The following is a 19,874-nucleotide window of genomic DNA, read 5'->3' on the forward strand; positions in this document are numbered from 1 at the left end:
GGAACGACTATATGCCCTAACAAAGCATCACTCTCCATAATATCTCATTTGTTTTCGCCACACAACGTGTATTACAGGGGATGGCCAAAATGTTTGGGATAGGCAACTTTTTTTCGCTCACAAAAAAGTTCAACATGCTATAACTTTTCATAGAGTGCATCAAAAAATCTCAAATTTTGACTGTTTATCAACCAATTATATGTGCACGATTGGTACAAATTTGGACTCGATTGAATAATTTTTCGTGAAGTTAGAACCGTTCGGGTAAAACACTATTTTTTAGACAACTCATTTTTCAGCTGTCATATCTCGGAAACCAGTGAACCGAATTGAATGAATTTTTTAACGTTTATCAACAATATACTAATACTTAATACAATGTTATAAAATGTAATATTTTCTCACGGCGAATTAAATTATACCGGGTTGAAATTTTTACCCATATAGAGGAAAATAAGTCAATTTTACAATACCACACAAAAATTACTAAATGTGTTCTTCTTTCAATCTAAATAGGCTCTTATATATCTGATTAGAGATGACTTGAGAACAGAAGTGGAAAATCTTTGGATATCAACACTACAATTTATTGACATTGATGTAAAAACATACATTTTTTCAAGAAAAATCCAAAAAGTGTCAATCCATGATAACTTTCTTCAACGTTCAAAAAGTATCTATGTTTTAATAGTTTGAGGAGCATTTATATATTGTTAGTGTACGTACAAAATTTCATTCAATTCGGTTCACTGGTTTCCGAGATATGACAGCTCAAAAATGAGTTGTCTAAAAAATAGTGCTTTACCCGAACGGTTCTAACTTTGCGAAAGATTGATCAATCGAGCCCAAATTTGTACCAAAGATGCACATATAATAGGTTGATAAACAGTCAAAATTTGAGATTTTTTGATGCACTCTATGAAAAGTTATAGTATGTTGAACTTTTTTGTGAGCGAAAAAAAGTTACCTATCCCAAACATTTTGGCCATCCCCTGTATATGGTTTGACAGCTCTCGAATAGACGCAGAATCGAATCAAAGGTAATAGTGAAATGAATGGAAAATGGAACGAATATATGTACATATAAAACCCAATGCAAAATTGATGGAAGCCTAAGTTACTACGGAAGAAATGACCAGTGTAGCTGGAAAAATAATGAGTGATTCAGTATTTTGTAATTCGTTTGGAAAAGAGGATGGAAGGACATTGCATTGCAATGAAGAACATGTCTTCCCAAAGGATACCAACTTGTAAAACTATTCGGGATCCAATATAGGTAGAATGGATTACGTTTTCGATATTACGCAAAGATCTCTTTTCCTAACAATTTGGAAGGACTACTTTATTCTCCTTAAGGAGTTTAGGATATTTTTCCTAAAATTAAAATTGAGGTACCAAGTCTGGACTAGAGGCTGTTTTGAAAAATGTTTGTGATTCAAATGTCTAACTCATTTGTGTGCGTACTTTAGAAGGCTAAGCATAAGTGTTCACACCCTTGGTTATATTCCTGACTCAGCCTATGAGACGCCCTTCCTTTTCCTAGAATCCAAGTCAAACCCCCGGTTAGCCCGCTGGGGCTACAAAAGTAAGCGTGTACCCGTCCATGACGAATGAAAAATGAAGCCAACCTAAAAGCTAAAGGTTGACTGCCGGCCGCTGTGTGTGCCTTGCTTGCAGGCTGGGCTGCGGTGGGGAAAGTTTAATCAACTGAACCAAGAGAACGGAGCGAAGAAAGCTATGAAATTTTGAACACACCACCGGATACAGTCAGTGCAGTCCGTGGTGGTCCGTGGCCATCATCAAGCGAACGTGCTTGCCACCACTCTACACCAGACAGACGGTCGAGCTCTGCGTTCGTTCAGAAGTGGCAACGAGGAGTAAATGGAGCAGAAGTAATAATTTTAAGAACGTGAGCTGGATTCACGACACCTGCCCGGGCCCTGGAATTCGCCCCGTCAAGGACGAGAATGGTTCAATCTGAGATTCGTAGACGGGCTCGGGATTCCAACGAATTTGAATAATCTTAAAACGCCTTCGAATTGATGTCCGTTGCTAGTTAGACCGATGTTGAACTTGTTTGTTAACTTCTACAGAGCCGGAAACAATTTCCTTCGAAACGCTTAAGATTCCTCCTTCCAGTCCGCATCCAGAAGCAATCCAGATTAATCGAATTCATTTTTCTTGGCGGCCCGGCCACTCGGCTTTGCCTGCTGTGGACGGGGCCCATCAAGTTCATCTCATCAGGCTGATTAAAATATTTACCTCATTTTTCTCGGCCGGTGCGGTGCTGGTATTTATTTTAGACACTCGGTCCGATCCCTCCCGCTCTCGATTCGGCAAACGAACGGAAAATGTCAATAGACACCAATTTTCAGCCCCAAGGAGCCGTCGGACGCAAGGTAAAGAAATCCCAAAATCCTATGAATACAAACGCCAGCCAAAGCCAACGACCGGCCGGGGTTTACCGAGGGGCGAGAGAGTATTAAATAAAACATAAAATTGTATAATTAATGGAAAGTAAGCACGGCCACTCCACAGTTGGGGCATCGCACCCGCAGTACCTACAGCTGGTGCTGGTGGCGGACGGCGACCCCAGAGAAATGGTGCACACTTCAAAACCAGAATCAATAAACAGCCATAAATTTGGGTTTCTCCAGATCCTCGGTAGTTGACCACGGTTGCGGTTCCCACTTTTCAAGGACCTTTTCGGTAAAATGATGGTAGGAGGTTCTTTCATTTTTTTAACTTGTTTTTGAAAACTTTCACTATGGTCATAGCATTTGATGTACTTATTTATACAAAATGCGAAACATTATCAGGAATTAATATAGAGCTCGCGTGGTAGTTTTGAAGTGGTGGTTTTTGAAGTACTTCACCTCAAAACCATTTCTTGACTGCCTTACACAGAAACGAGTGATTTAGTTGTGAAACTCTACAAACAATAAAATGTAAATGTTACGGCTTTCAAGCCATTTCCCTTCGAACAATTTATTTCTCTAGGTTCCTTCAAACTTTCCGGAGGATATCCATAGAAATCAATTGCCGCCACCAGTGGCAACAGCGACATCCTGTCATCAATCCGTTTTGCAAACATTCAGCAGCCCATTTTCCATTCTGAGTTTTCTTTTCTTGAACCACGTCACGACGTGGCCTCAGTGATGGCTTGCTGCTGCTGCTGCTGCTCTTCTGTGCATCTTCCGGAAGCTTTCCATTCATCCAGATCCATAGAAATGCAAATCGGGCTCCCGGTCAAGAAGCTTACAGTTGCTTTTCTTATCGGCATCTTCAACGGCCAGCACTCACTCGCAGAAGGTATAATGGAGCAGCGTTATTTGAGCAACCTGCAGCCGCAAGCGTTTCGTTTAAAATGAATACTGCAACTTCGCGATCCTATGCACACTGCGGGATAAATTTGGTAATGAACGGTCAAAATATTTAGGCGTACTTATGCAGTGGGAATACAGCCAGTTGTACTTTCACTGGATTGCCATTTGTCTTAAATCGGTGAAATATGGAGTTTGTAAATTGCTTGAGAGCAGGATGTTCCATCCATTTTCGATAGTTGGAACATGCTATGTCATCTATATGCCAGATTTACATTCCCGATCCGATTTTGCTATTGGGCGACGGAAACGGACACCACACTATTTGGGATAGCAAAAGTAGCAACACTAGTAGAGGTTTAGCCGTGGCAGAAGCGGCGGCAGAGAAAGGTCTCTGTACTCGAAACGACGGATCGACAACCTTTGTCTGGAATATATCTGAAATCGTCTTTTATGGTTGTTAGAGACCGATCTCTTGTAGAAGCAATCACTTGCCAATTGACCTGGCCAACTCGCTGTCCGAAAAGTCTTGGGTACCTAGATGGTTTCATAATCATGCCTGACCGCCTTTCAGCAGGAAATCTGTGCTTTGGAAATATGTTAACGAGATCCAAGACATAAGAGGAACACAAGAAATGGCTCTAAAACTCAATATTATAACAACCCGGGACCCGATTGTGGTCACTGATACCCTCGGACTGTTTCACCAACATGCATAAGCGATATTCACCTAAATTCACCAAAAACCACGGGACAACTAGGGCTGAGCTGGTTAACATCAGCATTTCTCCAGGCACCGGTGACCAATACAAATCCCATTTTACATTGGCTGAACTGAATTTCACCCCAGACCTAACCAGAGGCAAATCTGCCGGTTCGGATGAGATCGAATAACCGATGTTGAAAAGAAAAAAAAAAAAAAACTATCTGCAACCTAGAAACAGAGCCTGGTTGTTCTGAACCCGAAGGCCTCTGAATCTTGCGTTGACCCAAGTGGTTTTAAACCAATCGCCTTTACCAGTTTCTAAACGACTGGCAAACAGAAAGCCTACCTAGCTGGAGCCCTCCTCTTCCGCTTCAAGGTTACCGGAGCTCGCAAGCCGCTTCCCAAGTAACATTCAAACAACCAATCAGTCCTGTAGCGGTTTCCAGAGCCGTCATAAAACCTTATGCATTGCATTATGGTTTTATGACGGTTATTACCACCTTTTCTAGTCCGTTTGAGTGAAAATAGCACTTGGGTAGCTACTTCGAGAAGCGACCAGCAACCGACATCGAAACCAGAGAGATTCTAAAACCATTTCATGAGGTTTCAGATGGGTTTTATATCAGATACAGGAGGCTCCACAGGCTCTTAGGTGAGCTTCACGGGAGGTTCAGGGAGATATCGGGAGGGTTTCGGGGATAGTTCAAGGCGTAAAAAAGCGATTCAGAGATATTTCAAAGGGATATAAGTGGACCTCACAGGTTCTTTGGTGAGCTTTACAGGAGTTTTAGAGGGGGTTCAAAGGCGTTTCAATGCGTTACAATGCGCTTCAGGACGTTTCAGGCGGTTTTGAAGGGGTTTTGGGGTGCTTTAAAGGCTCGCAGGTGAACTCCATGGGGGTTTCAGAGGGGTTTCAAAGACGATTCAAGGCGCTTCAATGAATTTCAGGAGTTTTTATGGGAGTGTTTTTGGGCAATGATTTCGGATGAGTTCCACGGGGATTTTAATGATTTCATGAGAGTTTCAGAGGTGATACTATGCGTAGCAAGTAGAAGATTTTATTGAAGTTTAAGGGGCTTCAAAGGCATTTGATAGCGTTTCAATGCGTTGCAGGGTGTGTCAGGGCGTAACATATGAGCTTAGAAAAGTTAGAAATTAATTGGCGCGGCATTAAATACTGAGAGTACAGAAACCGTATTGCAGCCATCGGACCTGACTAATTTGGTCCTAATCACTAGCGACTCGGATCTATATGCAATGCAGATGGCTCTGGATGTGCATCCAAACACCACGTTGATGATGGCCCAGAGCCTACGTGATAACTGGGAATAAAAAAAAAAAAAAACACTAATCTACCAATTCCGGAAAGGACAGAATCAGGCTAAACAAATAAGCTCTCATGCACTGACATTAAACGATGACTAAAGCCTAAAACGGCGGAATCATGGCTTAGGACATGGAACCTGGAACATCCTTCATTCCAGCTAGAAGGCACTATTCTGTATCCTCAAGAATAGCAAGCTCTATAACGAAATCAAGATGATTCGTTGTAGGACCCAACTCTACGCCTGTAACAAGCAATACATTTCGGGAAGAATTGGCATGGTGAAATCTGAGCTGAATACTCAAAATTTATACATTCTGGCACCCCTTCAAAAACAAGCCCCAGGAAATATGTATTCTGCAAAAAACAACCTTTTTTGGATAACTCTTTCTAAATTTTCTAGAATTTTTCCATGGTTTCCACTAGTAATTTCTATAGGGATTGCACAAGGTCTTCCTACAGAGATTTCTCTAAGAATTTTTCCAGGAATTCCTCCAGAAATTTTTCAAGAAATGCGTCCAAGACTTCTTTCAGTAATTTCTCCAGGAATTTCTCCAAGAATATATCCAGATATTTCTCCTGGAATTCTTCCAGTAATAAATTCGACCAGGAGCTCCTCCAGTAATTCCCAGGAATTTTCCCAGAAAGCTTTCCAGGAATTTCTCCAAGAACTCATCAAGAAATTTCTCTAGGAATTCTTCCAGGAACTGCACCAGGCATTCTTCTAGGAATTCCACCACGTTTTTTTCTAGATATCATCCAGAAATTTCTCCAAAATTCCTCCAAGAATTCCGCCAGAAATTTCTTATGAAAATTCGCCAGGAATTTGTTTACAAATTCCTAAAGAAATTCCTCCAGAAATTTCTCCAGAAATTTCTCCAGGAATTTCTCAGGTGTATCCTAAAGAGATTTCTCGAAGAATTCTTCCAGGAACTCCTCCAGAATTTCCGCCTGTAATTCGTCCAGGACGTCTTGCAGTAATTTCTCCAGTAATTTCTCCAATAATATATCCAGATATTTCTCCTGGAATTCTTCCAGAAATAAATTCGACCAGGAGCTCCTCCAGTAATTCCCAGGAACTTTCCCAGAAAGCCTTCCAGGAATTTCTTCAAGAAATCGTCAAGAAATTTCTCTAGGAATTCTTTCAGGAACTACAGTAGGAATTCTACCAGGAATTCTACCAGGAATTCCTCTAGGAATTGTTCCAGGAATTTCTCAGGTGTATCTACCAGGATTTTTTCCCGGAATTACAGCAGGAATTCCACCAGAAATTATTCCAACAATTTCTTCAGGTATTGCTCCAGGATTTCCTCCAGGAATTTCACAAGAAAGCCATCCAGGAATTCCACCAGGAATTGCTCCCGAAAATCCACCATGGGTTCCTCCAGAAATTCCACCAGGAATTTCTTCAAGAATTCTTTCAGGATTTCCTCCAGGAATTCCACCAGGAATTTATCCCGAAATACCACCACGAACTTCTCCAAAAATTCAACCAAAAATTCCTTCATGAATTCCACCACGAATTTCTCAAGGAATTCCACAAAAGATTCCATCAGGAATTTCTTCAGGAGTTCCACTAGAATTACTTCAAGGAACTCCAGCAGGAACTCCCCCAGTAATTGTTGCAGGAATTCTATTGAGAATTCCACTAGGAAATTCTTTAGAAATTCCTCAATTATTTCTTTAGATATTTATCAAGAAATTATTCCAGAAACTTCTACAGGAAATATACTCGGCATTTCTCCAGGAATTCCTTCAGCAAATCCTCCAGGAATTCCACCACAAATTCCACAACAACTTCCACCAAGAATTCCTCCATGAATTGCACTAGGAATCCCTCCCGGAATTCCAATAGGAATGTCTGTTGGAATAACTGGATTTCCGGTTGGCGGGTAGTGGAATTTCTAGAAGAATTTCTAGTGGAATTTCTGGAGGAATAACTTGTGGAATTCCTGATGGAATTCCTAGTGGACTTCCTCGAGGCATTCCTAGTGGAATTCCTGGAGGAACTTCAAGTGGAATTTCTGCAGGAATTCCTGGTGGATGTCCTAGAGGAATTCCTAGTGGAAGTCCTGGAGAAATTCCTGGTGAAATTCCTGGAGGAATTCCTGGAGAAATTGCTGGTGGAATTCCTGACAAAATTCCTGGTGGATTTTCTGAAAGAATTCCTGGTGGAATTTCTGAAAGAATTCCTGATGGAATTTCTGGAGAAGTTACTGGAGCGCTTCCTAGTGAAATTTCTGGAGAAATTTCTTAAGAAATTCCTGAAAGAACTTCTGATGGAATTCCTGGAGTAATACCTGCTGGAACTCCTGGAAAAATTCCTATTGGAATTCATGGAGAAATTCTTGGTGAAATCCAGGAATTCACCAGGATTTATTTAAAGAATTCCACCAGGAATTTCCACAGAAAGTCCTCCAGCAATTTTTCCAGGAATTCTTCTAGGAATACCTCCAGGAATTCCTCTTGGAGTTTCTCTAGAAAATCTTCCACGAACTTCATCAGGAATACTACCAGGAATTCCTCCAGGAATTTCATCATGGAGCCCACCAGTGCTTTCTCAAGAAATTGTTGCAACAGTTCCTTAGAAAATTCCGCCAGTAAATTCTCCAAGAATTCTTCCTGGAATTCCTCCAGGAAATTCTCCAGGAATTCTTCAAGGAACTTTATCATGAATACTTCCAGGAATTTCACCAAAAATTGCTCCAGGAAATTTATCTACAAATTCTTCCAGGTATTCCACCAGATATCCCCCCCCCCTGATATTTCCAGAAAATTCTCCAGACATTCCAACAGGAATTTCTTCATGAGTTCCATCAGGAATCCCTCCATGAGTTCCACCGGGAATTTTACCAGTAACACCTTCAGCAATTCCCACTGGAATTCCATCGACAATCTCTTTATGAATTACATCAGTATTTTCCGAAGAATTTCATGCTAATTTTTGAAGAATTTCTGAAAGATATCTGAAAAACCCTCAGGAGCAATTTCAAATTAGCAGTGGAAAATTTAAATTTAATAAAATGCATCCCTGAGGCATACCTAAATCCATCGAAATTCAAAATTTCTAAGGGAAATTTGGAAGAATGTTTTTGATTTATTTTTATCATTTTTTTTATTTATGTGTATTTTAACATTTTTGATTTAATGTATTCAGTCTTTCTGGGTTTGATTCTGAAGAAATCGTTAGAAATTTTTGGAAACATCTTTTGAGGATTTTCTGAAAAATAAATTCCCGGAACGATTTTTGAATAAAGCTGTGTAAAAAATCCTTTAGAAGTCCATGGAAGGCTTTCTAGAGGAATCTTTTGGAGGAACTTCTGAAGAAATTCGTGAAAAAAATTTTTGAAGCATTCCATGCATTTTTTTTTGTTTCTCATAGTGTTCTTCATGGAATTTTAAAAAGAATCCACGAAAGAAATAAGAACTATCCATGGAAGGAGTTCTTACAGATACTTCTGGAGGGATCTCTTAAGGTGAAACTACATTTTTTGTGGTTTTTGATTTTATTTTATCAAATATCGAAGATATATTTTCAAAATCGGTCAAATATCGACAATGTATTTCCAAAACATTTGGATGATAGATCAAGGTATCTCCTGATTTTTTTTCTGGTGGTAAATGTTTTTCGATTTCACAAAAAAAACATTTTAATATATAATTTAAAACAATGTTTTTGAAGAAACGATCATTTTTTTACCAGGAAAAAATAGGAGAAATCTTGATTCTTCCCCTTAATGTGTATGAAAACCGATTTTTTAAATTTTGCTTTGTTATTTAATAAAAAAAAATAAAAATCAGAAAATGAAGGAATGCATCCATTTTCGCCTTAAGGAATATCTTCAAGAATTTATAAGAAATGTCCAGAGGGATTTCTCCAATAAACCTTAGAAGATGTTACAAAGGATGCGCTGTAGAAATTTCTTAAGAAATGCTTAGAAGATTTTCACAATCAGGTTTCTTAATAATGAACACGTTCTACAGAAAAAAAGAAAAATTGCCACCATTCTTGCAAAACAGTCGATGGCAGTGCACAGTGAATTACGCAAAACTAAAAATCTAAAATAACAACACGTATACATGAAAAGTAACATGGAACATGATAGACGGTTGACACTACGACCCTTCGAAAAAGTCAAATCTTTAGGCCGAAATGTTGAGAAAGTAGATAAAAATCGTTCTTGATTCGAAGACTGAGAAAGTCATTCCACTTTCCGTTCTACAGTAGGCACAAATTTCTCAAATGAAAGAGAACGTGCCCCTGGAGTCAACCTACTGACGAATAAATCTGGCTATTTTCCAATTGATTTTTCCAAGAATTCCTCTTAGGATTCGTACAGGGATCCTCTAGAAATTTCTTAAAATGTATAGGAATAGGAATTCCTCTAGAGATTTCACTATGATTCCTTGGTTTGATTTCCTAATTGGGCATCCTCTATGGATTTCCCGGGGGTCCATCTTCGGATTTTTCAAGGGTTACCTTTTGGTATTCCTATACGAAAATCTCTTGGTATTGCTTCTGAAAATCCTTTAGAAAATCTTGTTGGACATTGTCCTGGAATTCATGCTAGAATTAAACGATTAAACAATCCATTTCTGCTGTAATTTCCCTTTAAACTACTCCAAATATTTCCCCAGTACATTTTTCAGAAATTCCTCCATGGATTTCTCAAGTAGATTTCTTCAAAAATTTCAATAAGAATTTTTTCAATGATTTTTCAGAAAATGCTCCTTGAATGCCTCTAGGGATTTCTACGGAGATTGCAGTAAGGATTTTTTTCAGAAATTACTTAAGGGATTTATCCGGAGCTCCTGTAAAGGTTTTTGCAGAAACTGTTTACGGGATTCATTCGGGAATACCGTTCCGTAATTCCTCAAGTAATTCTTCAGAAATTCCTCTAAATATTTCTTCAAAGATTCCTACAGACTTTTTTTTAGAGAATAGGCTCTGAAAATTGAAGTGGAAAGGAAGCGGAAACGTAGCTCATTCGGGCAGTATGAGTGTCCATACTTGTCAATGTTATGATTTAAGCTGCGCTAACCAGTGTCAACTATTTTCTGTAAACCACAATTACTATAAGCTAGGAGAAGATTGTGTATCAATAGGGAGGTCATAACAAGAAGAAAAAAAAAAGAAATATAAATAATAAGTCTGCTGTAAAAAGCACTGATTTTTACTCTATGGAGTAGGTGCCATTTTTTTCTGTGCCCTTAACACCCATTCGATTTTTTTACCACAAAAGGATCGTTCACATATTACGTAACGCAAAATTTAGCAATTATGGACCCTATCCGCTAACCCTCTCCTGCGTAACCATTTTGAATGAGAAATTTTGAAATTTTGTATGAAGCGTAACACAGCGCTAGACCCCCCTCCCTCATTGGCGTTACGTAATATTTGAACGAACCCAAAGCAGACCTTCACACCCATCTCCGTCTCTGACGAAATCCCTCAAGGAATTTCTGAAGAAATTCATGGAGAGTTTCTGCAGTTTTTTAAGAAAAAAAATCTATGAAAAAACTTCGTGAAATTTGTGAAGGTATCCTTGGAAGATTTTTTGGAATAATTGCAAAAAGTTTTTCTGGAATGCCCTCGATAGAAATTTTGAAGAAGTTTCTAAAAAAATTTCTAACGAAGACGCTGCAGATAATTTTTGAATAAATATCTAGAGGAATTAAAGAAGGAGATCCTGGAATAGATTCTAAAGAAAAACAAAACGAAGGAGTTTCTGAAGCAATTAATTCAATATTCTCTTAAATATCTCTATGTGCAATACCTCCAGGAATCTCTAGTGGAATTTCTAAAGAAATACCTAGAGAAAATTTCTAAAACAGTATGTTTGGAAGTTTTCCGAATGAATCTTTGGAATAATTCGGAAGAATATGGAGTGTAGGATTTCCTGAGGGAATTTCGCGAAATTGTTCGATACTTTTCAAGGAATCCCTCAGGAGAATTTCCTAATTAAACTATGGAAGACTTTTTCATACGAATAGGTTAAGGAATTCCTGCTGAAATTTCTAGAAGAATCCTGGTAAATGTTTCCGATATTTTTTTTTGGATAAATTTCCAATGGAGTAATTTTTAGAAGATTTTCTGAGAGGAATAGAAGAGTCGGTTAAGAATTTTCGAAGAAATCCCCGGAAAAAATCTTCAGATGTTTCTGAAAAAAAAAACACCCTTTTGGGAATTTCTGAAGAAATTCATGAAGAAATGTTTGAAGCAAGTCATTCATTCAAAGAAGCAAATTCAAAATAAATCCTTCCTGGATAAATAAATTGTGGAGATGTAGGAAAGTAGGAATTAGTGAAGTGATTTGTAGGCGAATTCGCAAAGAAAATTTTTAAAAGGTTTCCTGAAAAAAAAAATACCGAAGAAATTTCGAAAGGAATTCCTGATGAAACTTCCGAAGATATTTCTCGTATTGCGTATGTTTGTTATTCTTAAGGTATCATTGGAATATTTTTTTATATTAGAAGAATATCTGTAGTTATCTCTGAAAGAAATATCACAGAGGTTCTCTGCACTATGGAGAGCAAAAAAAATAGAAGATTCCAAAAATTACTATTTTTAATAAATCGCCCAAAATTCGAAAAACAGAGATAATTTGACCAAATAAACTTAACAAATATACGTTTTGGCCACCATTTTTCAGGACTGTCCCACCATACATTCCATCATAGAATAGTCGTGGCACTCATAGAATCCTGCAGCAGCCGCTGCGCAATCGATCTCTTTCAATTTATTCAAGTGTAAAATAATCATTTTTTCTTCGCCACCACCACCGCACCGGAGGAACTCCGGAGGGATTGACGGTTTCCGCTCAGGTGAACGCGCAAGGGGCAAAGCGTCAACGGCGGATCCGTCGTCGTTTATTTTTCTCGATTTTTCTCGCCACATCCGCTGTCCAGCAGTCGTCGTCGTCGTCCGTTGTTGCGGAGGAGGAAATTGGACGAGAAGCTGTTCTTCTAAGTATAGAATGCAATTTATTACAGCCTGCGGCGGCAGCGTTCTGCTGTGGCTCCGGTTGATGAGGAGTGGTGTTTCCACACCAACGAAAATCCTCACTTTTTTTGGTGATATGTAAACAACATCCAACCACTCAGGTTAGGACCGGGATCGAATTTCAATTTCAATGAATCGAAACTTTTCCGGATTTTCGGGAAATTTATTCCTGGAAACTTCCATCGCACCTGATGTCACAATGGCCGTCCGTCAGACGAAAGGCGGTAGCCTTTCGTTATAATCGGATTTTGTGTGTGTTCGCGTTGGCTAGGTTAGACCTTCCCGGATATTATTCCACCTCGATGCCCCTGTCTGCGCCAATAGTTTATATTGAAATTATGTTGCGAGTGCCACCCTAGCGCGTGGTCACTCACTCTCCGTCAACTAGCAGTACAGCAACAGCTGACCGCCGCACACTGCTGTGCGTTTGCACGACATACAATAGGCTTGTAGGTACCGATCGCTTCACGATCGGCTTGCTCCCTGTCCATCTCTGCGGGACAGAGGCAGCAGAATGTAAATAGAGATTTTAGTAATAAATATCCCTCCGCCGCGATCGGTACGAGTTTTGTACTTTGCCCGCAAAATAAAGTGTTTTAGTTTCGACCGCGAAACGTAGTGTTTTTAGTGACCAATATCACCGCGTACATCATCCGAACGTTCTATGTGCGTCAACATAAATGGTCCTTCGAGCCGGATCATACGCGGTTTGATTAAGTTGCTCCGTTTCGCGGGTGGAAAGGTGCCAAGTCTGGCGAACAAAAGTGCTTTGTGGAGTGCGAATAATTGATCACCATTGCACTGCGGCGCGGTGGCGAAACATTTCGATGGTGGATTGTGCGTGCCGGTGCCATTGCTGTGTTTATCAGCTGTGATCGACGACTGCAGCTGAGACGGAACAACCACCGGTGGACAAAACCAGAATCTGGGCGACGAAACGAGCTGGACGATTTTGGACGGATTTAGAGAACGCAGGGAAGTACAGTATTGCATGTTGGGTCTGTGGCAAATTAAATTGCATGAGGAAAGCCACTGTGGGTTAGCCATTACGGTGGCGATTGAAATGCAATATAGCAAAATTTGCATGCGAAATTGTGTTTTTTGATTTAGTGGATTGGTCCCTGTGGTGTCCGTTATCAATCGGTCTTGGATTTCGCTGGTTCTGGTTGGCTTGGATCGTTCGTTGGTCGGTTTCCCCTCCGCTGTTGCTGTCAATTTGGGTGGTTCGTCTCGCGGCGCGGAACGTTGAGTCGATCAACAGTCAACAAGAGCAGTGTTACAGTGTGGCAGTGAATAGTGCGGCAGCGTACAGTGTGGTTTTAGTGCACAGTGCAAACGAACTCCTCAGTGTTGTGAACATTCTTTGGTTAGTGACTTCAGTGATTGATAAGTGAATCATGACGGACGACTTGCGTGGTTTACTGAAGCGAGAGAAGCGCATACGGGACAGTTTGGACTCCGTGGCTTCGTTTGTGCGTGATTTCAAAGAAGAAGACAAAGATGAGGTGGAAGTTCGTTTGCAGCTGTTAGAAAGTGCTTTCCATGATTTTCACAAAGTGCGTGAGAAGATTGACGTGATTCTGGATGAAGCCGACGAAGATGAAGTGGTCGATACAGAGGAGTCGGAACAGGACCGTCAAGCGAGGCTCAAATATACGGCGAAGAAACGGGAAGCTGAAAGCGCAGTTGTTTCGAGGAGCGTGGAGAACTGCTACTGTAAGGCGAAGTCTGCGTTGCTGAAGTGGCAGAATCAGATGAGGCCTATCAATCCAAGTTCTGCGGTCCCAGCTGCACAGCCGGTTCTCTCGAGGGTGAAGCTTCCGGAGATAAAGCTCCCATCGTTCAGCGGCGTTCTGCGAGATTGGGTTTCGTACCGTGACGCGTTCCAAAGCCTGATTCATCGGAACCGGGAGCTCACGGACATGGATAAGTTCATCTACCTCCGCTCATCGTTGTCCGGTGATGCACTTTTGGAAGTCAGCTCCATCGAGCTTTCCGCTGCCAACTACTCGGTAGCGTGGGATGCGTTGGAGGATCGCTATCATAACCGAAAGCTGATCGTGAAGGCGTACCTCGATGCCATCTTCGGAATCGAGTCGATGCGACGAGAGAGCTACGAAGCGCTGAGCCAGCTCATCAGCGACTTCGAGAAAAACCTGCAGATGTTGAAAAAGATGAACCAGGACACCGACAGCTGGAGCACGATTCTGGTGCACATGGTCTGCTCGAGACTCGACAGCACTACCTTGCGATTCTGGGAAGCGGCGCACAATTCCAAGGAAGTACCTACATACCGAAACCTTATAACCTTCCTGAAGAATCACTGCGCTGTTCTCCAATCCGTCGGTCCGAGTAAAACCCCCGTCGTCGAGATGAAGAAGCCGAAGATAAGCGTGAGCCATCCTTCGACCAGCAGCACCGGGCGATGCTGCTTCTGTTCGGAGTCATTCCATCCAGCGTTTCTGTGTGGGAGGTTCCAGAAGATGAAGGTCCCGGAGCGATACGATGCTGTCAGGAAGAACGGCCTGTGCATGAACTGCTTGTCATCGGGACATTTGGCCAGGAGCTGCAGTAAGGGATTGTGCCGACAATGCGGAAGGAAACACCATACTCTGCTTCACTCCGAAGCAAACAGTGCTAAGAAATCCTCCGTTCCGCAGACGTCAACAAAACCCCCAAGTCAACCTCAAGCGCAAGCACAGCCGGGAACACCAACACACCAGACAGCATCCACCACACACCACCAAAACGAACCATCCACTTCATTGTCCATCATCCACACACATTAGCAAAACCCACAACTCGCCACAGACCAACAACCCACATTGCAAAACACTGTCTCCCTTCCGTCCCAAATAAGACCATCCTCAAGGCAAGTCCTGCTATCCACGGCCATTGTTCGGATTCGTGATGACGACGGAAGCACGATGCTGGCCAGAGCATTGCTGGATTCGTGCTCGCAGTATTGTTTCGTCACATCCGAGTTCTGTCGACGAATGAACCTTAAAGAATTCCCGAACTATCTGACGGTGAAGGGGATCGGAGGTTCAACTAGCGTCTCCCAAAAGGCTGTGAGTGGCACGGTCAGTCCACGCTTCACAAGCATCTCCAATTTCGAGGAAGCAATGCGTTTCAACGTGTTGTCGAAGCTGACGATTCCGCTACCATGTGAAGGGTTCGACGTCAGCAGGTGGAATCTACCAGATCGCATCGTGTTAGCAGATCCCGAGTTCTACCAAACGTCGGACATCGACATGATCATCGGTGCCGAGTATTACCTCGATCTGTTGCAGGAGGGAAGATTCCGACCGAGTGAAGATGGACCAACGTTCCAAAACACGGTATTTGGTTGGATCGTGTCTGGCCGTATCTCCGAAGCTACTGTGTCCGTGCCAATAACTGCCACCACGCTGTGTTCTACGGTGGAGCTCCAAGACCAACTCACACGTTTCTGGGAGCTTGAGAGCTGTCGCCATATCAGCACGTACTCTGTGGAGGAATCCGCGTGCGAAGAAATCTTCAGGCAAACCACCGTCCGCGATCAGGACGGCCGCTTCGTGGTGACGTTGCCGCGGAAGCAGGGCATCATTGAGCAGTTAGGAGATTCCAGGAAGAGCGCAGAAAGGAGATTCATGAGCTTGGAGAGAAGATTTGCTGCAAATCCGCAGCTGAAGGAGCAGTACGTCGAGTTCATGGAGGAATACGAATCGATGGGTCACATGAAGAAGGTACGTGAGGAGGATTTGTCTGGAGTGGTGTACTATTTTCTGCCGCATCACGCCGTGTTAAAACCGGACAGCACAACAACGAAGCTGCGCGTAGTTTTCGACGCTTCGTGCAAAACCACGTCTGGCTTTTCCCTCAACGATGGGATGATGGTCGGTCCTGTAGTCCAAGATGACCTCATATCGATTCACGCTCGATTCCGTCTGCACCGTATCGGCATTGTAGCCGATGTAGCGAAGATGTACCGAATGATCAGCATGTGCCCTCGAGACCAGAAGCTGCAGCTGATTCTGTGGAGGAAGTCCCCGAAAGAACCGATCGAAATCTACCAGTTAACGACCGTTACGTACGGTACCGCATCGGCTCCGTTTCTTGCAACGCGCTGCTTGGTACAGCTAGCGCAGGACGGAGAATCCAGCCATCCGACTGCAGCGAAGGTCCTACAGAAAGACTTCTACGTCGACGACATGACGTCTGGTGTCGACACTCCCGAGGAAGGCAAGCAACTCGTTGAAGAGATAGTCGATCTGACCGATTCAGCTGGACTCACGTTGCGCAAGTGGAATTCGAACTGTGAGGAGGTGCTCAGTGGTCTACAACCGCATCTGCGAGACAAACGGGCGGTACACGAGATGGATTCTCCGCCGCCAACTGCCACTGTGAAGACTTTGGGTCTCGTCTGGTGTCCGTCGACCGACAATTTCCAGTTCACCGTTCCCAGGTGGAGTACCACGGCGGGAATAACGAAGCGTGTTGTCATCTCCGATGCGTCAAAGCTGTTCGATCCTTTGGGACTAGTAGGTCCTGTCGTCGTCGAAGCCAAGATATTCATCCAGACCTTGTGGAAACTGGAATCGAATTGGGACGATCCACTCCCGCCAAATCTTCAAACGTTCTGGTTGGAGTACCGCAGAAATTTGAGTTCGCTCGAGTCCATCAGCATCCCGCGATGGGTCGGTTTCTCCAAGGCCTCGGTATCCACCGAATGGCACGGTTTTTGTGACGCATCAGATAACGCGTATGGAGCATGCTTGTATCTCCGAAGTACCCTCCCGGACGGCGTCGTCCGTATCCAGTTGATGATGTCAAAATCCAGAGTTGCGCCACTGGAGGACCTGAAGAAAAGGAAACGCAAGCAGTCTACACCCCGTCTCGAACTATCTTCCGCTCTACTACTCAGTCACCTGTATGAGAAGGTCTGTCAGGCCACTCAGCTGGCCATCCCGTCATTTTTCTGGACCGATTCCAACATCGTTAAGTATTGGATTGCGTCAACACCGTCACGATGGCAGACTTTCGTCGCGAACAGAGTATCCGAGATCCAGCACCTGACAAAGGGTGGCATCTGGAACCATGTAGCGGGTGTCGAGAATCCTGCCGACGTGCTTTCGCGAGGTATATCAGCTGCTCAGCTCGAATACCAGTCCCTCTGGTTCAACGGGCCAGTTTGGCTGCACCAAAGTCGGAATTTCTGGCCAGAGGATTCTGGAGTCACTGTCGATCAACTAGATCCTGCATCATTGGAAGAACGAAAGGTCGTTGCGTTACCAGTGCAAACCGTCCCTCCCAGCGAAATCTTTTCACTGCGTTCGTCGCTGTCGTCCCTAGTTCGCCTGATAGCTTGGATACGTCGGTTTAGGCACAACTCGCAGAGAGTGAACCGCAATTCAAAGAAGACCGGGTACATCAGCTCGCAGGAGTACGAGGATGCGCTGCTCCAGTTGGTGCGGCTGTCTCAAGCGGAATGCTTCCCGCAGGAGATAGCAAGTTTGTCCCGGGAGGATCAGGTGAAAGATTCTTCAAAAATATCGGCTCTGAATCCCAAATTGCGAGAAGGAGTACTCCGTGTTGGCGGCCGGCTACGGAACGCACCAGTTTCGGAAGACCGGAAGCACCCGATGGTTATCGACCACCGCCATCCGCTCGCCTCGGTGATTATCCAGCACTACCATCAGAAGATGCTCCATTCCGGACAGCAGGTAGTCATCGCCAGCACCAGAGAGAGGTTCTGGATACTGAACATTCGGAAGCTCGCACGGAAGGTCCTCCACGAGTGTGTCACATGCTTCCGAATGAGACCACGATGCCAGGAACAATTGATGGCGGAGTTGCCGCCGGAGAGAGTGAATCCGGCACCGCCATTCCTCAAGGTTGGAGTGGATTACTGCGGTCCGTTCCTGGTTTCCTATCCGCAGCGCCGTAGTCCTCCCGTTAAATGCTTTGTAGCAATCTTTGTCTGCCTCGTGGTTAAGGCGGTTCACGTGGAGCTTGTCGCTGATCTCACCACGGAGGCGTTTCTAGCCGCACTGAAGCGTTTCACCGCCCGGCGAGGACGTCCGGCACTGATCATGTGCGATAACGCCAAGAATTTCGTCGGAGCCAAGCGGGAACTTCGACAACTGTTGAACCTGTTTGAGCAGCAGCAGTTCCAGAACGCAGTAGCCTGCAACGCCGCAGCCGAGAACATTGAGTTCAAATTCATCCCGGCTAGATCACCCAACTTCGGTGGTCTGTGGGAAGCAGCGGTGAAGAGCTTCAAGACAACGTTCAAGAAGGTCATCGGAACACGAACACTGCTGTACGACGAAATGCAGACGGTCCTCACGCAGGTCGAAGCGGTGTTGAACTCTAGACCCCTCACTCCGGTCAGTAACGACCCCGGAGACTTTGAAGCGCTCACACCTGGGCACTTTCTAGTTCAACGACCACTGACGGCCATCGCCGAACCCGATTTGGAAGCCATCCCAGCCAATCGTCTCTCCGTCTGGCAGAAAGCGCAAGGTTACATCCAGCAATTGTGGAAAAAGTGGACAACACTGTACCTCTCCGACTTGCACAACCGGACGAAGTGGACTAGACAACGTGACAACATCGCTGTTGGGACAATGGTATTGTTGATGGACGAACGGCTTCCGCCGTTGAAGTGGAACCTCGGCCGTGTTGCTGAGGTGTTCCGAGGCTCGGACGGAAACATCCGAGTGGTAGACGTGCGTACCAGCACTGGGGTATTTCGGAGAGCAATCTCGAAGATTTGCGTGCTCCCAATCAGGGACAACGTGGAGTCTTCCAACGAAGAGGCATAACTCGCCTCCACCGGTGGTGCTTCGGCACCCGCGGAGGTCTTTGTGGCCTCCGCACTCCAGTAAGTTTTTGTATGTAAAATTAATTCAAAAAAGTAACCGAAGTTCTCATACCCCATAGCCGCTGTTCTACCCGGTCCCGGGTCCTCGGGACATTCCACCCTTCGAAGTCGACCAGTCCAAGATCTTTCTCCAAGTTTGAGGTATCCGCATGCGTTGGTGATGGTAGCTGTGTTGAAGTCCTGTGAAGTCCGTCCGTTCCATAAAGGCTCCCCAAGCAGTGGAGCATTCCGTTTGTTTCTGGGTCCAACGACTCAACCGAAGTTTTCCATTTCGTCTCGTCGAGGTACAACCTGACAACCCCCTAGGATCCAGCAATCCCTAGCGTCAGGTGGAGTTTGGCCAACTCCACGAACGGCACTGTGATCACCGGATCGTAGCACCCTCGAAGCGGTAGGAGTTCACCGCAACCGTCAGGAGACCCTCGGCAGTCGATTTGGTCGTTAAGCATCCGTTTCATCGTCACCGCCGCTGGTAGCGGCTGCGGAGGCCACAAGGGCCTCCGTTCCAGGCAAGTCTTTTTAGTGTTCACAAATTCAGTTTAAAAAGCACCCTCTCATCTGCAGCAACGCGTGAAAATCCCCTCCCTCGCGGTCGAGGACAACCGCAGGACATCCCTGAAGAAGTGCGTCGTCAATCGATGTACCAGGAA

The 19,874-nt window shown here is 43.9% G+C and overlaps 1 protein-coding gene across 1 annotated transcript; it reads left to right on the forward strand.

The window, feature by feature from the left end:
* Window positions 1–13,753: 13,753 nt before the first annotated feature.
* LOC134291918 (uncharacterized) lies at window positions 13,754–19,519 on the forward strand. Its single transcript, XM_062860351.1, has 4 exons — window positions 13,754–14,927; window positions 15,168–19,073; window positions 19,132–19,224; window positions 19,284–19,519. The coding sequence occupies exons 1-4, from the start codon at window positions 13,754–13,756 to the stop codon at window positions 19,517–19,519; spliced, it is 5,409 nt and encodes a 1,802-aa protein (XP_062716335.1).
* The last annotated feature ends 355 nt before the right edge of the window (window positions 19,520–19,874 follow it).

The sequence above is a fragment of the Aedes albopictus genome, chromosome 1, assembly GCF_035046485.1.
Source record: "Aedes albopictus strain Foshan chromosome 1, AalbF5, whole genome shotgun sequence".
Classification (NCBI taxonomy): Eukaryota; Metazoa; Arthropoda; class Insecta; order Diptera; family Culicidae; genus Aedes; species Aedes albopictus.

What these genes read in the sequence shown, in the direction of transcription:
- LOC134291918 (XM_062860351.1), top strand. Translation starts at nt 13,754, where the DNA reads ATGACGGACGACTTGCGTGGTTTACTGAAGCGAGAGAAGCGCATACGG. An exon ending in ACATTTGGCCAGGAGCTGCA is followed by an intron (nt 14,928 to 15,167) that starts GTAAGGGATTGT and finishes AACTCGCCACAG; the next exon opens with ACCAACAACCCACATTGCAA. An exon ending in CATCCGAGTGGTAGACGTGC is followed by an intron (nt 19,074 to 19,131) that starts GTACCAGCACTG and finishes GCTCCCAATCAG; the next exon opens with GGACAACGTGGAGTCTTCCA.